The sequence below is a fragment of the Triturus cristatus genome, chromosome 5_1, assembly GCF_964204655.1.
Source record: "Triturus cristatus chromosome 5_1, aTriCri1.1, whole genome shotgun sequence".
Taxonomy (NCBI): Eukaryota; Metazoa; Chordata; class Amphibia; order Caudata; family Salamandridae; genus Triturus; species Triturus cristatus.
Genome location: NC_140587.1, coordinates 99,705,351 through 99,724,284, shown reverse-complemented (window position 1 = coordinate 99,724,284; position 18,934 = coordinate 99,705,351). Strand labels below are relative to the sequence as shown.

At 43.4% G+C, this 18,934-nt stretch overlaps 1 protein-coding gene across 2 annotated transcripts in view; it reads left to right on the top strand.

Moving 5' to 3' along the window:
- MROH1 (maestro heat like repeat family member 1) overlaps positions 1-18,934 on the top strand; it is a 2,508,022-nt gene that overhangs the window by 317,108 nt on the left and 2,171,980 nt on the right. For both annotated transcript variants that reach the window (XM_085604508.1, XM_085604507.1), the window contains exon 5: positions 13,101-13,263. In XM_085604508.1, coding sequence (XP_085460634.1) covers positions 13,101-13,263 — 163 coding nt within the window. The remainder of the gene's footprint in view (positions 1-13,100; positions 13,264-18,934) is intronic.

Here is an 18,934-nt window from a genome sequence, read left to right as displayed (position 1 = left end):
GTTTTTTGTAAGCTATGATGTTTTGGGCTCTATCACAGGACAGGCTTGTGTGCCTCCCATAGCGTAATGGCGGAGTCTACGTATCCTGCATTTTCACGAAAATAGAGTTCTGAATCTACCCTAATCTCTTGGGGGCCCTCAGTTCCCATGGGTTGAGCTTCCATTCCCCAGCCTGGCGTTGTGTACGGGCACCCACTGTGAGCCATAAGGGTGAATGGTCCGAGAGACCTCTAGCCAGGAATTCTACCTTGCTAACCGCCCCTATCGCCTGCTGGTGCTCGTATATAGTCCAGCCTCAAGAAGGCTTTGTGGGCTCCTGAGTAAAAGGAATAAGCTTTGGTCTGAGGTTGTTGCCTGCGCCATATGTCAGTCAAAGTCAATGAGTCTGCAAATCGCTTCAGTGATGTCTCTTTGGAGCCTCCCACTGGGATTGTCGTACGGTCCAGTATAGGGTCCATTACATCTTTAAAGTCTCCCCCCCCCCCCCCCCCCCCCAATAATGTGAATGGCGGAGCCTGCTTCCAGTAGGACAGCCTCAAGCTTTTCTAGCGTTTGTCTTTGCATATACACTGATAAGTTAATGCTACTTCTATCCCACACACCCTTGACCGCAGTGTATGTACCATTGGGATCTACTGGCCTATATTATGCTATCAGGTGGGCAGGAACTCTGGCCACCAGTGTCCGGGTTATGTAAGAGGCAGGGGAGGTCTCACACGAGGTAACCAATACAAAAAGACATAAAGTCCAACCTAGAACAAAGAAACTGAAACCAAAAGAAAGATGGGAAGGGAAGGACGGGGAGACTGGGAGGGAGTACAAGGGAAAGAAAGGGGAGGAAAAGTCCATTACACCAGGGGAGGCTAAGCACGCGGGGTGGCGCGTGAGCTCTACCACCTGTTTACAGTCCTTGTGGTCCTCCTGGCCTGTTACTGCTAATCATTCTTCTGTTTATTCTTGCTTGATCTGAGTGTCTGTGTCCTTCGCTGCATCCTCGCCTGTCGGATTTTCCAGGAGGTTAATATTCTGCAGCAGAGGGTGATCCTCTTCCGAGTCTGTTGTGATGTCCTGATCTGTGCAGTCCGCAGAGCGGGCCCCCCATACCCGGGTTTGTGCTTAGTCTGTCTGCGTGATGCATGCCTTCCAAGTCTGAGGCCCTCGGTGTTGACCCTGCCATCCTCCTATTCCGATATGGCGTTTAGAGGTGAGATTGCATGTTTACCCGGAAGCCCGAGGTCAACCCGAACGCTTGGAGTTCCGCAACAATCGCCGGGAGGGACGTTTATGGCTGAGTGATTGAGAAGATGACGTCATAAGCATAGAGGCTAAAGTGATGCCCCTAGTGCTAGGGCTGTCGAGTACTCTCTGCGCAAAGGGCTCCGTATAGAGGGCAAGAAGGAGTGGTGAAAGAGGACAGCCCTGCCTGTGCCCCCGGCCTATAGGAACGGCGCTAGATCTGACATCATTCACTCTAACCGCTGCACTGGGAGAGCTATAGATGCTCGAAATCCAACTTCAAAAACCCGTGCCTATTCCAAACTGTTCAAGAGACGCAAGTAGATAGGGCCAATGCACCCTATCAAACGATTTTTCCACGTCCACCGCCAATAGCAAGGCTTCCTCGCGGGAACGCTGTACTTTCTCGAACAAATGGCAAAGGCGTTTAGTGTTATCTCTACACTGACGCCCAGGGTTGACCCCTTCCTGATCCGGGTCGATGAGACCGGGCATCAGGGGATTGAGACGTTGAGTTAGGATGCTTGAAAACAATTATGTGTCAATGTTCAGCAGCAAAATCTGACGGTATGAGCTACATAGCTTAAACTCCTTCCCTGGCTTCTGGATGACTGAGATTGATGCTTGAAGCATCGATTCCGTGAGCATGCCGGTTTTGGCAAAGGAGTTCAACAAGCGTGTGAGTATAGAAGCTAGTTCTGGACAAAAAGCTTTATAGAAAGCAGCATTGAACCCGTCCAGGCCAGGTGCCTTCAGGGGCTTCAGACAAGCAATCGCAGAAATCACTTCTTAAATACGAATTGGCTAGTCTAAAGTTGCAGCTTCCACCGTGGTAAGGAAAGTAATCGCGGCAGACTCTAAGCTTGCGGATCCGACCAGTTTAAGGAATCGCATGTGTACAGTTCGGAATAGTAGGCAAGGTATGTGTCTGCTATGCTATTTACTTCAGTTGATTCTGCTCTGGAATCTTTCCGGACCGATTTGACAGCTTGTGCAACTTGCTTACTGAGAAGGTGATGCACCAGCATGCGTCCTCCTTTATTAGTCCCTTCATAATATTTATGCTTCAAGCCTACTATCGTGTGTTCAGCTCCATCTAGGTAAAGGTGTTTAAGTTGTAGCCGTTCTTTCAAGTTGCCTCCAGATCCGAACGGCCCCGGTGCGTTTATTAGTAGATTCCAATTCTCTCACCCATGTCTCTAATTCCCCCTCCTTAGCTTTACTCATCTTATTTTCATGTGCTGCTTTAGCTAGAAGAGCCCCACGGGCTACCAGCTTTAGAGCCTCCCAGATTGAAGACTATGCCATGGACCCAGTGTCATTAAGTGTTCGATAATCCTGTATAGGGTTTTTAATTGCAGCAATCGTCGTTGGGGAGTGCAGCATTATCTTCCAGAGATGCCACGGGGGGCTGCGAAAGGGGAGGAGAAGTACGTAAAATTAGCGTTATTTGTGCATAATCCGAAAGTGAGTGGGCCTCTATGGTAGAGGCCAGCAGGCGCTCCCAGACGGATGGGGAGGCTAGGAAGTGATCCCAACCATGCATGTGTTTTATGGGCCGCGGAGTAGAAGGTGTAATCGCGCTCACCCGGATGCTGGCCGTGACACACATCTCGCAACCCACATTCCTCCAGCCACTCGCGTCCCCCTGTTGGCAGTGCACCTGCGCTGCAAGCTCGCAGGCCTGAACGATCTAGCTCAGCTTCCATCACCACATTTAGGTCCCCACCCACCACCACTGCCGTGTTGGGGGTTTGTAGTACACTCGCTAGGGCTTCCGTTACAAAGGGCTCTTGCTGCTCGGGAGCGTAAATTGAAGCCACCGTGAAGTGGAACGTGCCCGTCTGCACCCGAAGGGCCAGTAAACGGCCCTAAATTTCCGCTATAGGACCCAGGACAGTTCCAGAGAAGCGCTTGTAAAATAGAATAGCCACTCCCCCTTTTACTCCCCCCAGAGGACCAGTATTGCTGTTGAAACCTCTTAGTGTGCATTCTTTGTGCATCCTTTGGTAATGCCAAGGACCCAGGAGAGGAGCTCGGAGGAAGGCACTCTGGGGTTCCGGTCCCATGCCCAGTGCCCTTCCAGCCACGTACCTCAAAGTCTGGCCAATCCCAGGCCCACAGCCCGTTCGTTCAGCCCTCGGTGGAGTCCTGCCTCTTCTCTGTGGGCACGGGTTCTGCTCTCCGACCCCAGGAGGGGGGGTGGGCTGACTCCACTCATACGGTCCCGAGAGAAAACACCAATGCCCCACCTTAAATGGAATCCTCCAGTGCTAAAATTAGGGAGGAACGGGTGCTATAGTAATGCTATGAGCCCGACGGGGACGGAGTGTGGTCAAGGCACGTCCGCTTACTCCGCCACCTTGGCCAGGCCCCCTTAATGATCCTTTAGACTTAAAAATATATATATATAGATCTCCTCTAAACCTGGTAAAACTTTCTCACATCCAACTGGCATGTTTAATGTACTTGTAAGTCCCTAGTAAAGTGGTACTGCATGTATCCAGGGCCTGTAAATTAAATGTTACTAGTGAACCTGCAGCACTTCTTGTGCTGCCCACTTAAGTAGCCTTTTTAAACATGTCTTAGGCCTGCCAATGCATTCTGTGTGTGAAGCTGTAAACTCCCATTTCTGCCTGGTAAAGCAGACCTTTTTCCAGGCCTAGACCTTCATTTTTAATACATATAAATCACCCATAGGGTAGGCCCTAAACACCCCTTAAGGAAGAGTGCGTTGTTTTTAAAAGTAGAACGTATAGGTTTATGCTTTAAATGTCCTGGTAGTGAAAAACTCTCAATCCTTTTTCACTATTGCAAGGCTGAACTCTCCCATTTGTTAATATTAGGTTAGCTTGTTACATTTAATAAGTGATAACTCTTGATTGGAAGTAGGTAGGAAAGTCATGTTTGGTGTCTGAGGAATAGAAATGTAAAATCCTCTTTACTGATTAAGTCAGATTTTAAGTCACAATTCTGAAATTGCAACTTTGGGAGTTGGCATTTTTCTTGTCCTAACCATTTTGTGCCTGGGTCACATGCGTATGTGTAATTGGCAGTTGGCCTTTGTATATTCCTCCCAGACAGCATCACAATTGAGGGTCAGGGTGTTGACGGGATGAGCCATCTCTGGCCGGATGGGGAGGGGGATGGAGCTGTCAACTACCACAATTGCTAAAGTCACTGGCCCAGCTCTCACAAAGTATTTCATAGTAGGCTTTTGCATCCCCAGACAAACTGAGACCAGGGCAGGGAGGTAGGAAAGTCCAGATACCGCTGTTGGGAGAAACTCCAGAAGCTTCTCCCACTACAAAGTTGGCACCAGGGATAAAGAGGGGACCTCCGACCTACTCCGGAGATCACTTCTAAATCTGTGGGCTCTACAGGAGAAGGATTGCACAGCTATGTCAAATCTGCCTTGCTGACCAAGGACTGCTCTGTTGCCCAAGGCCTGCTTTGCTGCTCAAAGACTCTGGTGCTGCTGAGTCCAGCCTGCCTGTTTGGATCCAGAACCTCCAGAGTAGGCTGACCACCTGTTCCGGGCGACAGGGACACAATAGGCTCCTTGAAATGTACCTCCTGTCCGGCGGCTCCAGCAACACAGCCCCCGCATGATTCATCTCAACGCATCGCATCTTCTTGTCCAGCACAACTCATCTCCATGCCAAAAACCGGCTCAGCTCATTGCAAGTCCTCCCAGCCCCAAAGGCTTCATTGACCTCCGTGCAATGCGACTTGCCTCGATGCCCGTATTACAGCTCCTGTTAGGTGGCTTCACTGGCACCAACATCTTGATGCAGGATTTTGCACCACAGCTTCTCACAACGGCTTCTAGACACCAGTGCAGCGCCGGCTGCAGCAGAACTTTGTATATTGCTGCTTAAGAAGCAAGACACTTTTAACAGTGGACTGAACTCAGGCCTTTATCCGGCACGTGTGCCATCACGTTAAGCCTGAACTTGTAACTTGGACCCTGTACACCACGACCAGAAAACCGCAATTGATGCTTCGTTCTTCTAAGTACTACTTTTATTTAAAACCTTTCAGATTGCATATCTCCAGTTCTGATTTTTGTTGTGTTGTTGTTTTGTTATAATTTATAAAATTTCACTTGATTTTTCTAAATTGGTGTGGAAATTTTCTTGTGTTTTTTCACTTTATTCCGGTTCGCTTTATACATTGCCTCTAAGTTTAGACTGACTGCTTTTGTGCCAAGCTACCAGAGGGTTAATTAAGCACAGGTCGATTTGTAAGTATATATTTATTGTCTGATTGATCATCACAAAATGATGAATTGCATACACACAAAAACAAGTTGCAGACTTGTACTCATAAATTAGCTCAAAATTAAACATAGGAGTTGAGTTCATGTATCCTAATGCAAAAGGAGCCATACAAGAATTATAGGCATGCTGTGTACATATAGCATGGGGCACAATTCATAAATTCTCTTCATAAAAGCATATGACCACATTAAAGTTAGAACTACCAGCAAAATACTATACAAAAATGTGAAGTGCCGCATGCTTAGGAACGGATAGTCTTATCACTATTTGGTCAATAAAAACATCCCAAAAAGGCATGTTCCATACATGCAAAGGGTCATGTATAACACAAATAAGACTTATAAAAATACCACAACTTTAGGCATAACAATACATTGATCATAATAAAGGTGCAATGTGCCTTGGTACAATGCATAACCATAAATATCAGGTTATATAATGTATTGACATTAGCCAAGTAACTGCCTAAAAGAGCATAATAAAGTCCCTCAACTTTGGACAGATGTATACATTAATCTTTAAAAAGTGCAAAGTGCCTTGTATAACCATAGATTTCAGGTCATATATTTTATTCAAGCAATAGCTGAAAAAGTGCCAGGTGCATTAACATAGGAGAGGAGAACAAGGTGAACCTAATAGTAGAAAAATAAACACTAATTTTAAATATTACTGTAAAAGCAAACGTTCTTTCTGCAATCGTTAGACACTTCAGCAACTGACAGGTTAATGGGATTGTGGCACCTGATCAGCATAAAAAAGGCCCTGATGAGCGGATATCACCCCATACACTGAGGAAGGAGGGTTTTAACAGACTACGACGAGAATTGAACAGGCTTGGGCAAACACACCATGTGCATTAACGTTTCTTGTGAAAGTCCACACAGTCTACAATCACTATTTGACCCTTACTGGATCCATTTTGGTGTGTCATCATTGGTGGGATACGTGCCAAATTAGAGTTTTAGGAGTTTATCCCTCATACTTGATGAAAAGGAGCTAGTCCGATAAGGCTGCATTTTCCAAACTCTGATGCGAATTAATCACTAGCCAAGCATGCAATGAATTGATTTTTATCTTTTTATTTAAAAGCTGTTTAAAACTAAGCTTATTCATTTCAAGAGACCCGAGCTGCAAAGAGCAGATTTGGAAACACGTTGAAAAATAAGATTTTCTACCCCCAGCATAATCAGTGTGATTAATTTCACAGCAACACGTATTTGCTAAGGAGCCAGGTTCTAATGGGGGCAAGAATGTATATATTTCAAAAATGACCCTGACGCCACCAAGGACTGTCTTCGAAGACCAAACTCCTGGCGTATTGTATAGTCTTTAATAACTTGGCACTCATGACTTTAAGCAGGTTATCGTATGATTGAAAACGTGGTGACTTATGTAATGACTTAAAAGCATATATTAAAGGTGTTTTCGCTCTTAAAACATTAAAATGACTTTTGAACAAGACTTTATTATCGAATAAAAATGCCAAAATATCATCACAACAGCAATTGGTCCTCCTCTTGCTCTCCAGGAGCGTGTATTAAAATTTACTGGGCCAATTTTCATAATCTTGGTTTTCCTAATATACCGACCGTGATCAATTGTAATCCTACAGGAGTTTGACTGAGTAAAATCGTGTCTTCGGCATGCTGAAGATATTTAAGATGGTCATTAGCAACTTTAAGGGGATGGGCATTCACATTTTCAAAATGGTGCAGCAGATCTGAAATAAAAAGGCATGGAGCCAGTACCAAGCCTTATTTAGGACCATTGCAGGTTTTAATTCGCCGAGACAGACTAGCTCCATCACCAAACTTGACCTGAACCCAAGTATTTGTGTACAAGAGTATAATTGCTTTGAGAAGACGCTTTTGAGGAATACCCCATCCTGCAAGTTTTTACCTTAGTATGGATCGTGGAACAGAATTGAATGCAGCTATTAAGTCAATCAAACAAATGTATACATTTTTTTTAAATTTCTTTTTACCACAGCTTGCTCTGCCAGCCTAGTAAGAATTAATATGTTAGTGATTGTAGATTGACCCTTACGAAGTCCCAATTGAATGGATTTTTTCCTGTGATGTTGCCCATTCTTCCAGATCAGTCCATAGTCGGGATGCAAAAACCTTTGCCTCTACATCAGTTATAGCAATTAACAGATAGTTGGAGGGGTTATCTGCCGGACTGCTTTTATAAATTGGCTGCACAATGCTACCTTGTCATGTTTGCAAACATGCTCGCGTTTTCACATGAAAGAGCTCACACCAAGTATTTAACTGGTTCTCCTCTGCGACTTTCAATATCCTAATAATGTACGGTGGGGTTACTTTATCCCATATTTATGTATATATATAATCACCTGAACCCCTAGATGTAATATAGGACAATATTACACATGTTACCTATGTACTGTATTACATGATTAAATGTTTTTTTTCCTTTAGCATGATATAGCACTTTAAAGTAGGTTTAACAAAATCTGTCTACAGAAAGAAAATACACTGTATTGTAGGACAGTGTAACTTTTCTACTGACGGGGTTCTGCATTTGCTATGTTTATATTAACACACTGGGAGGATTCCTTAGTAGATGCTTGCATCGAGGCTGGGCCTGCAAGAGTAAGTTTGTCAGGTGTGTGGATTATCGTTCTAAGAGGAGCACTGTCATTGTGAAAGTAGTTTTGCCTGCACCAAAAGAAAGATAAAGTACTGGATTTAACTTTTCTATTTGTTTAGGAAAGAGTAAGAGTGAGAGTCTCTCTCTGTCTGTGTGTCTCTGTGTGTCAGTTATGACGCATTTTGGACAACACTTGTCCTTGAGATATATATATGTTACGGCATTGTTTTTTTGGTCCTCCTGGCTTACTAGAAGGACCTTGACCGAATGAGATAGTGAAGTATAACAGGGAGATGACCTACATTACGATCGAGGGCACAATGCATATCTTTGCGTGTATTCTTTTTAATCATTAGATTTTACATATGCATTTTTAATATATGTTATGTACACATTTGTATCAGATGTCTTTTTTAATTGGATGTACTTTATATGTACTGGAAACAATGCAAAATAAAGATTTATGATTCAATGACTTGGAGAAGGAGTAGGGTTCTGATTCCTCTTTCTTATTGGAGACATAGGTGTTTGTTTTGAGACCACTCTCAGAGAGAGGTTTAATGGTTGTAGAGGTTCTTGCAGCGGATCTTCAAACAAAATTATTGGCTTAACTGGCCTAAATAGCAATGGGTCCACACCCATTTCAATGCAGACCAGTAAAACTAATAATTGACAGTATCATGACTGTAGAAATAGGTTTTGAAAAAAATCTCTGCCTTCTTTTTTTGGATTGTGGAAAACCTTAGAATTTTCCAACTTATCTGAAAAGATAATTGAGGTCAATGTGAAAAAGAATGTTGGGACGGTATGGCTTTCTCAACAACAAAGGTTATGGTGATTGGTGTAAATGACTTTAAGTACTCAACAGTGAGCGATATTATGCTGAAGACTGGGGTTTTGATGGTGATTGTCCTTTTCTTTACATTGAATGGTGTCTGTGTCTCAGCGTTGAATATTGTCTGCATTTCAATGTCAATTGATGCAGTTTCTTCGCTGGTGCTCTTACCGTTTTGTGATGACATTGTTTCTGTGGCGTCGATCCTTCTTTTGAGGGTGAATAAGTCATAGCTGATGATGTCGACACCAATACTTTAGACGTAAAGCCCGAATAACGCTGAGAATGGTGGTGTTATTTTTCTGAAGATCTTTCTTTAGATTCTCTGCAGGAGTCTGTCATCTGCCTGGATTTCAGAATGGGCATGAGAAGATCTCTTCAATCTTCTCTGAGAACTGTCAGCCTGATGACTTCTTTGTCTTTAAGAATGCACTTTGACATCTTGTTCCAGATGTCATAATAGTAGAATTTGGGCCTTAAAGCATTTCACACACACCATGTGGAGGTCTGAAAGTCCTTTTCCTCATGGAGGGTACTTCTGAAAAAAAGAAGGCCTTTTGCACAAAAGATATCTCCCAATACTGGATGTTTTAGTTCACTCGACAGAATACGTATACAAACGTTGTATGGCTTTTGAAATCTATCAAATATACATTTTTAGGAAATAAACTAAGGTTTAACACCTCACTGTGTTCTAAAGGTCCTGCTCGCATGAGCCAGAAAAAAGGAACGACTGAGGCAAACTGCCAGTAGGCTTCACTTTGGGTAAATCGGGATCCTGGATTCTTTCAGGGGCAGTACCTTTTTCATCCCTTTACAATATAAGCCTATCAGTCTGCATTTCATTTTATCTTATTTACCCTTCTGATCAAAAACACTGCAATGCAGGTTTGAACTTATTAAGTCATTGCATTCTCTCAGAAAGACGAAACTGAGGCTAACACAAGGGTTTATATCATAACATCAGATGGACATTAACATCCTATGAAACTTTAAAAACAAATTGTATAGATAAAGAAAGAAGTGCTCCGGAGGCCACTTAGCCAGTGCTGATTTATTCACTGTTTGACTCTCAGTGAAGATCCAACCATGCAGAACTCTGGAATTTGCAGAAGTGATGCCATTCTGCACTCCATCATTCTCACAAAGAAAATGGTACCCCAAGTTTGTGGGTGGACCTATCATACACGAGTGGATCAAAACTGGACCATGTGAGATCAATGTGGTCTTTACATGGTTACAGTTTTGGTCCGTTCCTCTCACAATGTTTCAGCAGCCAACTGGACCAACGACTGCTGGTATACAGAGTTTATGATGAGAGGGCACAAAGCTATGGTTTGATTATCATGGCAGCAGTCTGTGGCTTGGCATCTTACCCAGGTAGAAGAGTTTTAATCACAGTGTGGCTCTCGTTAGTGAGCTACAGTGCTTTAATATTTCCCGATCATGAATTATTTTAGAGCGTACACATAATCCGGAATGTGAGTGTCCCATGCACGGTCTTGAAATATGTACTACTCAAGCTGGGATATCTGAGCAACTTGAAGACCTGGTAATCCTATTGTCACCAGCAACTGCAACCAAATCGCCCCTCAAGCAAGATGTGACCCCTCAACCGGTATCAAAAACATTAGAAGCATCGATGACTAGAACAGCACAAATTATAACCAAAGGCCTTTCAGATGGGGCCCCTGGCCCCAACGGTCTTTCCCAGGCTCTGTACAAACAGGATACTGATCTCTGGGCTAAACACATGGCACCCTTATTTAGTTATTGCTGGTGTAATCAGCTCGTCCCGTAATCCTGGAGCGGAGCAATCATACATCCAATATACAAAGGTGGCAAGAGATCAGACCCCAAAAACTACAGAATGATTGCCCTCCTGGATGTTGAATCCAAATATTACGCAAGTTTGTTGTTTCAAGACCGGTTATCGTGGGCCATAAAAAAAAATCTTATACCTTTTAATCAGACATGATTTGTGGCAAAATCAGGAACCATAATAGACCTGCTTGCAATATTTATTATGTTGGACAAAGCGGCGGCCTCAGGAATGATAACACTGCTGCTTTGTTGATTTCAAGGCTGCTTTCGACCGTGTGCCCAAGGGACAACTATGGTCCAAGCTGCAGAAATGGGGGATTCCGACTCTTCTCTTAAAAGCTATAATCCAGTTACACACAAGCGCATGGATTTGCGTAAAACTGGGAGATGGATCTCACGTCTCTAGAAAAATACAAACATCATGTGGAGTAAAACAAGGATGTGCTGGTGCCCCTCCTTTTTAACCTTTTTATCTTGGATCTATCTCAGCTACTTGTAGATGTCAACTCCCATCCCCCAGTCCTCGGCGGAACCAGGATCAGCAGCTTATTGTACGCAGACGATCTTGTTCTGCTCCACCATACCAGGGTCGGCTTAGAGACTACTTGACCGGTTGTCCTTTTATACCACAAAAAATGAGTTGGAGTTCAATCTATTAAAGACCAAGGTCATCACCTATGGGTCAAGAAATTTCAAAGTGGCGGTTGGCATTATAATAGCAAAAGTATTGAAAGGACCGACTCCTATAAATGCTTAGGGGTCCACATGGACAGTAGGGGCCCGTTTACAAAACACAGATGAGGTTGAAGCTAAAGCTCTGACCATTCAGGTAGCCTCTACGAAACTCGCAAGGCAGCTGTCCAGCCCAAGCCTGATTCCTTTAATAACTGTTATGAAGGCAAAAATATATAACTACCTTTCCTACGATCAGAAGAGAAGGCTGGGGAAAAATAACCAACTCGGCACTTACTAAAAATTTGTGATGTTCTTTTATTCACCAGGCTACCAAAAACCACTTCCCTGCCCAGATACGACTTGAGTTGGGTCTCCAAGATCATAGGGCGGTTGGGGCTGGAACATTTATCAAGCTGTGCAATAAGCTACGCACGTCTAGAGAAGCAAGCCTCCTGTGGCAGGAAATATCAACTAGTCAGCTGGGACGACCACACAGACGCTATCTACAAGATTCTCTACTACTTCTGGAAGCAGAAGAAATCTGGAGCTCCAATCCATCCCAGCAGACTCTCAAAATATATATTAAAAGGATTGTCTGTTCATGGTCCTTCCACTCGGACAGAGCACAATTGGGACAACGCAAGCACTCCTGGACAGTTATATCATGGTTCAAGCCAGGGACTGCAGCGCCTTACCTGTCATGTACTAACGCGGTGTTTTGGAAAAAGATTTCTGACCCGGCAAATGGGCTTTTTTGCACCATTTACCAGGCTGACGCCGCACAAATGACAACACAATGTGTTGGAGGTACAGGAGCAGCAAGGAGTCAATAGCGCATGTGGTATGTCTCTGCCCTGCATTTCTTAATGACCGAAAGCCTCTGTTACGGGGCGAGTGGAACGAACTTGGTGTCCGTACCGGTCAACAAGCCATTCTTACATCTATGAACCCGGATAATTCAAAGCTTTACATCCGGTTCACTGAGTTTGTTATAAGAGCAGCAAAAATGCTGACCCACTGTGAGACCCGGTGACTTAACAACAGCCCACTAGTACAGGGCTGCTCTAACCCAATTGAGATGCTAATCTGCTCACTTTACTACACTCTCCGATAGCGGCAGAGCCCGGCATTGTGATACCACCGGACTTTTATGGCTCTGTGCCCCCTGTGATTTTAGTTTCATTCCCCACTGGGATTTAGACATTTACACACTGAAATGTGTTGTTAATGGAATTGTTAGTAGATTTCCGATAGTGACTAGTGTTTTATCTATTTTTTCTTTTTTTTGGTAAGATATTAAAACTAAATGAAATATTATGGCTTTTTAATTGCGATTAGGCTAAAGGGCCTTCGCTCAAATGCAGTCCAAATTCACATAGCATGAACTTAGAGAGATTACGAAACCTTTAATGGGTACTGATTAGGCCTCAAACTATTTTTATTCAATATCATAATCCCCAATTACCAGCTATTTAAAAGTGATGCTAATAAGGGACAAAATGCTTTTTTTTTTATTTATGTATTATTTTTTATATATGTTTTATTGTCCACTAGTGTAATGATTTTTATTAATCAAACAATAAATGTACACATGTATGCCTTCATGATAATGTGGTGGTTTTACTGTGTTTTAGGAAATAATCTATGATTGGCAGCAGGCAGCTAGCAGTGTCCTTGTTGCTGTTGGCCGGCGTTTCATAAATAATGTTATGGAGGAGATTCTGATGAAGTTCCAACCAGGAGTGCTTCCTCACTTCTTCATCATGCAAACACTGGCAAGCCTTTCCACTGCCAATGGTAAGTGATGGAATGGACATTTACATCTTAGTAAGTCATGAAAATCATTCTGGTTATTCCTGCACTCACATCACCACTCTCAATGTAAGGGGCTGCGTCATGTGTTGCCACTCAGTTGATGTGCTGCAGACCAATAAGTTAAATGTGGTGTGTGATGTTTCAAATTGTTAATGACATTTCTGCTGGGTGGACTTCCCCATGAGGGCTGGGCATAATGGCTGATGCAGACTACAACTGCCTGAAGGTTTAACCTGCCCATGTAGTTTCGCGTAGGCTGGTTGCATATTTGGCAGTTACACCCCCACACGGGCAGATCACAATACACAGTCAGATTGTACCTTGGCAGACGTAGACTCTTGTTTCCTATCCTGATCCTTAAGGATGGGCATGTTGCACCTTGCTTCTTTCAGGACTGGTTCTCCTCCTGTAGGGCAGACAGGTTTCTTCTGTCTCTCAGCAGGCAGGCAGGTTTCTAGGAACTTCCGGACAGGGATAGAGCTCTTGCAGTAAGAGATCTAGTCTTCATGTGATGTCCCCTCGCCTGTAGGAGGCTGACTGTCAACTAGGCAACAGCGTAACAAATACTCTATGGAGTACTTATTTCATGGGCCTTACTTGACTTGGAAGTGGAACAACTGATGCAGTAGTGGGAGTGAGTCTCACTTTTGTACACCACTGGAAGGCACTTTCCAAAACTGCAGAACTGGTTTATGATGGTTCTTCTTTCAAGTGTCCTTTCCAGGCTGTACTCCAGTCACAACCTTCCTTAGAGTGATGCTTCTCACAGCAGAGTAGTCTCCAACCTGGAGCACCCACAACAGAGGCACAAAAAGGTGTGAGGTTTCAGCACATGACTTTCATTAGCCCAACTGTATTCAGAAACAGGTAGAAGGACATGCCTTGCCTACATGTTTCTTCACCTTTCAAAATGGAGTTTGCATTTCACCCCCTCACCCACCAAATAGCAGTGCTCAGGAAGATTAATGTAGCCAAAAGGCCTCACTGAAGGAGCCATGCATCCACTCCCTCACTTCTGTTTCTAGGTCTGCTCTTTTGCAACTACCGTAACTTCAGCTCTCCCCTCCGTCTTTAGATTCCCAGGGCAGGTAAAGCCAGGGGTATCCCAAATGGATCCCATTGATCTGCATTAGTCTGGGTTGCTCACACACACTATGCATATACTCTAAAGGCTACACACATCACCACGCTTAACATGCACTTGTAATGTTAGTGCTAAGGACTGGATAAACACATAGAAGCAGAACTTAAAATAAGTGAGCCAGTAGTGCTAAACTCTTATGACCTGGATAATCGGTCTGGTGACAGTCTTAGTTCTGAAAACACAGGATACTGACCACCACCACTTGACATACTAACGCCATGGCTAGGTCACCATCAGTGAATGAGCATGCTTGGCGTGCCCCTGCAGGCCGCAGGACAAGCCAGGAATTGCTCATAGTCCGAGACAGGTGTAGGCTCCTGCACACATGCTAGATCAGCAAGACGCCAGGTCCAAAAATCAGATACTAGATAAACACATTTGGGTAGGGGAACATGCCATGCAGGGTCATTCCCATCCTAACAGCGTACAAATTGATAAATAACATTTCATACATGTAATAGATCACCTGTGACCAACAGATAATCCTATATGATTGACACATTAGACACAAAGTGACTAACTGTTATTCTGTCACATATGATGGACAGACATTTTAGATTGCTTGCTTTTTTGTAATGTATTACATTTTAGAACTAAACTCGGGAAAGAAAAGTACATGCTGATATTCCAGTGCCCAGCAACATTAACCCCATCTATATCAGTACATCAAGTTGCTAAGAATTCCTCATACTCCACAGTCCAATGATTACTTCCTGTTCAGATGGTATCCATGGGGCCCCCATTCACCAGATCTCCTGTCCCCTCACCTATTGAGTAGGTGTTTGTATGTGTGCATCATGCTGAGTTTTTGAGAAGCCTCAGACATCAATAATATACATTTTCCGAGCTTTCGTTTCAGAAATTTGCAATTCTTTTAAGGACGCTAAGGGTAGGATTATTCTTCACTTTTTTTTCAATGCAGTAGACTTAACAAAAAAATAAAGAAGCATCTTTCCCAAAAACTGATGAGAAAAGATGTAGAAAACACATGAACCAATCACAATCTTTCTTCATGCAACAGTTGCCAATCTAGTCTTGTTTGGAATTCTCGTTTCATACAATGATAAAAACACAGTATCTTCACTGATCTTCATTTCTATCATTCTTTGGTAAAATTCTAAAAGTTATCAACATAGATCATAATGTATACATACAGCAAATTAAACCATTCAGTCACAATTACTCTTAAATGATCATCTCAGCGTACTTCCATTTTACAGTGTTCTAATTCCCATAAACTAATATTCTTCCTTCCTAAATGGGCAAGAATACTATTTCTTGATTGTTAAGCAGGATAATTCTCACCTCTGTTCCTTAAGAGAATTGAAACTTTCCAATGCAAGACCTAAGAAGTTGTACATTCTTTGTCCAGAGCAGTAGCAAGAATTATGCTTATTCAAAGCTTGTTTACCACCAGAGTTGCCATATCTAGTACGTTTGAAGTAAAACCTCTTAAAAACAGAATCTGAAGACCAATCTGCTGTTTTTAGTATATTTCAAAGTGTGGGCTGAGTGAAAAAGCTTTAGAAGCCATAGTACCTTAGGCTGAATGAGCGGCAAACCTCAATGTATCTATGCCAGCCTCTTGCATAATCCACCTCACCCCATATTACTATAGTGGGAGAAGAGACTGCCTTAAAAGGTTTGAAGATGGAAGTCAGGAGTTGTCTTTGACTCGGGGAGTGGGGGTCAGGAGGGTTGGGTGGGGGGGGGAAATGTGTTAAGGCTCTCATAAGCCTTAATACATCCGACCCCGACCACACACAACTTTGGTATATTATCAAAAGCAGCATATGACACCAGTCTGGAATAACATTTCGTGTTTGTAAAAATCCCAAAAGTTACACTGTTTGGGGTAAATACTCTACCTGTAATGTTCAGACCCCTAACATCTGATACGCTGCGGAAAGGGGAAACATGTTATCCTCAATAATTTGCGTACTACAGGGTGCCCCTTACCCCCCCCCATTGGAGATCAGTCAATCGGGATGAGATGTACTGAAAGGACAGATCTGTATGCATTGCAAGAATGTGTGGTGTGGAGTGCAGATAGAGACCATTAGATGCGTCTTTGATGTCCAGTTGACCCGTCCAGTCCAGCGGTCTGAAAAGGTCCGAAGGAGGTGGATGCCGTCCATCTTAAATTGGCAATATGTCAGCCACTTGTTGAACTCTCCGGGGTGTATGACGGGTTGCTGACCCTCATCGCATTCCTCCGCTAGAAAGAGATTGCTTATATCACAAACCTGTTGGAGTGGATGCTGGTTGGGGCAATATCCTATCTTGCCTGCAGTTCCTCCAGCTCTTGATCGATAATGGATGCTTCTTGATTTGTAAAAGAGGGATCTTGACTTGCTGTTAAGACCCTCCGATAGTGCATACATTTTGTCATTCACCATACCAAGTTTAGTTTGGTAGAAGGGAGAACTCTTAACTTAGTTAGGTCCTTGCTCATGACTGCAGAAGCTGCCTCTAGATCCCCAGTGTCTGTAGGACTCCAACCCTGAAAGTTGACTGGTCTTGCCAGCACCCTCTTTGGGAGCCCTGGCCTCTTGAGGGGGCTTATGGGTGGAAGAGATTGATCACGACCGGCCGGACAAAAACCTTGGGGGCAAAAATTATTTTCAGTGAGGCCTGTGCTTTATCCAATGATGTAAATGTGGAGACCAACTTTTATTAAGGGGTCCTCAAATAACCCACCTTGTGCAACTGCTTCTACCTCTGAGGACACCAAGTCACCTAGCTTAGGATCTACTTTGACTAGGAGAGACCTCTGTTTTAAAAAGAAAGAGTGCAGTTAGTGTTGCACAACAATATTAAGGTCCTCTGGCTCCATCCAGACAACACTTCCGGGAAATTAGGGAAACTGATTGTTTGGCCTCCCCATCCACGTCAAAGAGCTTCGTAATGGGGCCGGTGATATCTATTAATGTTTTTTTGCAAGACTGCAATGAGTGATCTATGCACTCTTTTCGGTCCCGGACATTTTTTCCCAATAAGGTAGCCATTCAAGTGTCTGCATCGAGGGTGGGGGGGGGTCATGGCCTCTCTATCTTTGAGAGACGGCTGAGGGCATTCTGCTCTGAAGTAGGCGTGACTTCTTTTCTCCAGGATTTTGCAGACCTACGTAGCTAAAGACCACTCAGAAGCAGTAGTGGCCAGTACAGATTGGGAGTGGCGGTGTAGAAAATAGGCCTCAGCTAGGCCTACCAGTGCAAGGGGTTCGCCCTTCTCTGCACAGAGTCCTCAGACTATTAGAAAGAAGTTGGCACAGAAACTGAAATAGAAAATACAGAGTTTAATAAACCTCACGAGTTGGAACCACATTCACCCATCACCCTGTGGTGCTGAATGAAGGTAGCACACAGAGTAGAAGAACCATGGGTCTTGTATACCCACGCAGGGGCTAAAAGAAGACGGTACAAGTATACATGAGAAGAGTTACATACATAAATGGTCATACAAAAATGCACAGTCAACAGTAAAGGAGGAGCTAGCAGTTGCTGACTCTGGTAGAAACAACCTGATAGTTAGACTAAAAACAGATGCATGGACAGTTAGATATTCCTGCGCATGTGCAGGGTAGCAGAGTCTAAGTATAACCAGTCCTTTAAGCAGAGCACTAGGATAAACAACAGTGAAGAAGGAAACAGCTCTTGGTGAGCACATGGCAGACAAAATGGCTGCCAGAAATACAAAATGGATTCCACAAAATGTACAAGATAGCCTCTAAATACCAGATGGATTCTGCTAACGCTAATTTAATCGCAGCCAATTTACGACAGACGACCCTTTTAGCGTTAGCTGAAGACATCTCCCATAATCCAGTAGGAAAATGAAAAATATGCATATTAATTTTTAATTAAAAATGTTTTTTTTTTTCATAAATATCCTAATTCATTGCTAGGTGGGCATTCCTCATTCTAAATATTAAGCGGGTATGTATGAGGTATAAACAGAAGTACAAAGGGAACAGAGAATTGGGTCATACAGATAGATAGCAGGAGAGAGTAATTACTATTATCAGAAACAGAATTATTAGCCTTCTAGTCCTAAGCAAATCCTAGAACCATCCAGTAAAAACATTTTCAAGGCTCCTATGCATTTCAGTTACCATGAATTTCAACTTCAAAAACATTTTCGCTAGACTTTTCCAGTGTTTCCTTTATGAGGGCTAGAGTATCTATCATTATACCCAATACAAACATTAAAGCAGTCAGACATATTATTTACAAAAATGATCCTGGATCCAGAGGACCAGAAGAACTACACAGGACCATGAGAATTAGGACAAAGAGCTGTAAAGGGCTGCTCCTCCTCAAAAATGGGACGACCAATGGGGTACATTTTCAACAAAAAAGAAAAAGAAGTCCTTGGGAAATTAAAGCCGCTGTACAACCAACCAGAGGGGAGTCTTCTCCCTGTGTCCGTTTGAGCCTCACAGGCAGGCTCTTGTTGTTCCCACGGTGGAGCTGCACAACTCGCAACTCAGGAATCATGGCCTAGTTT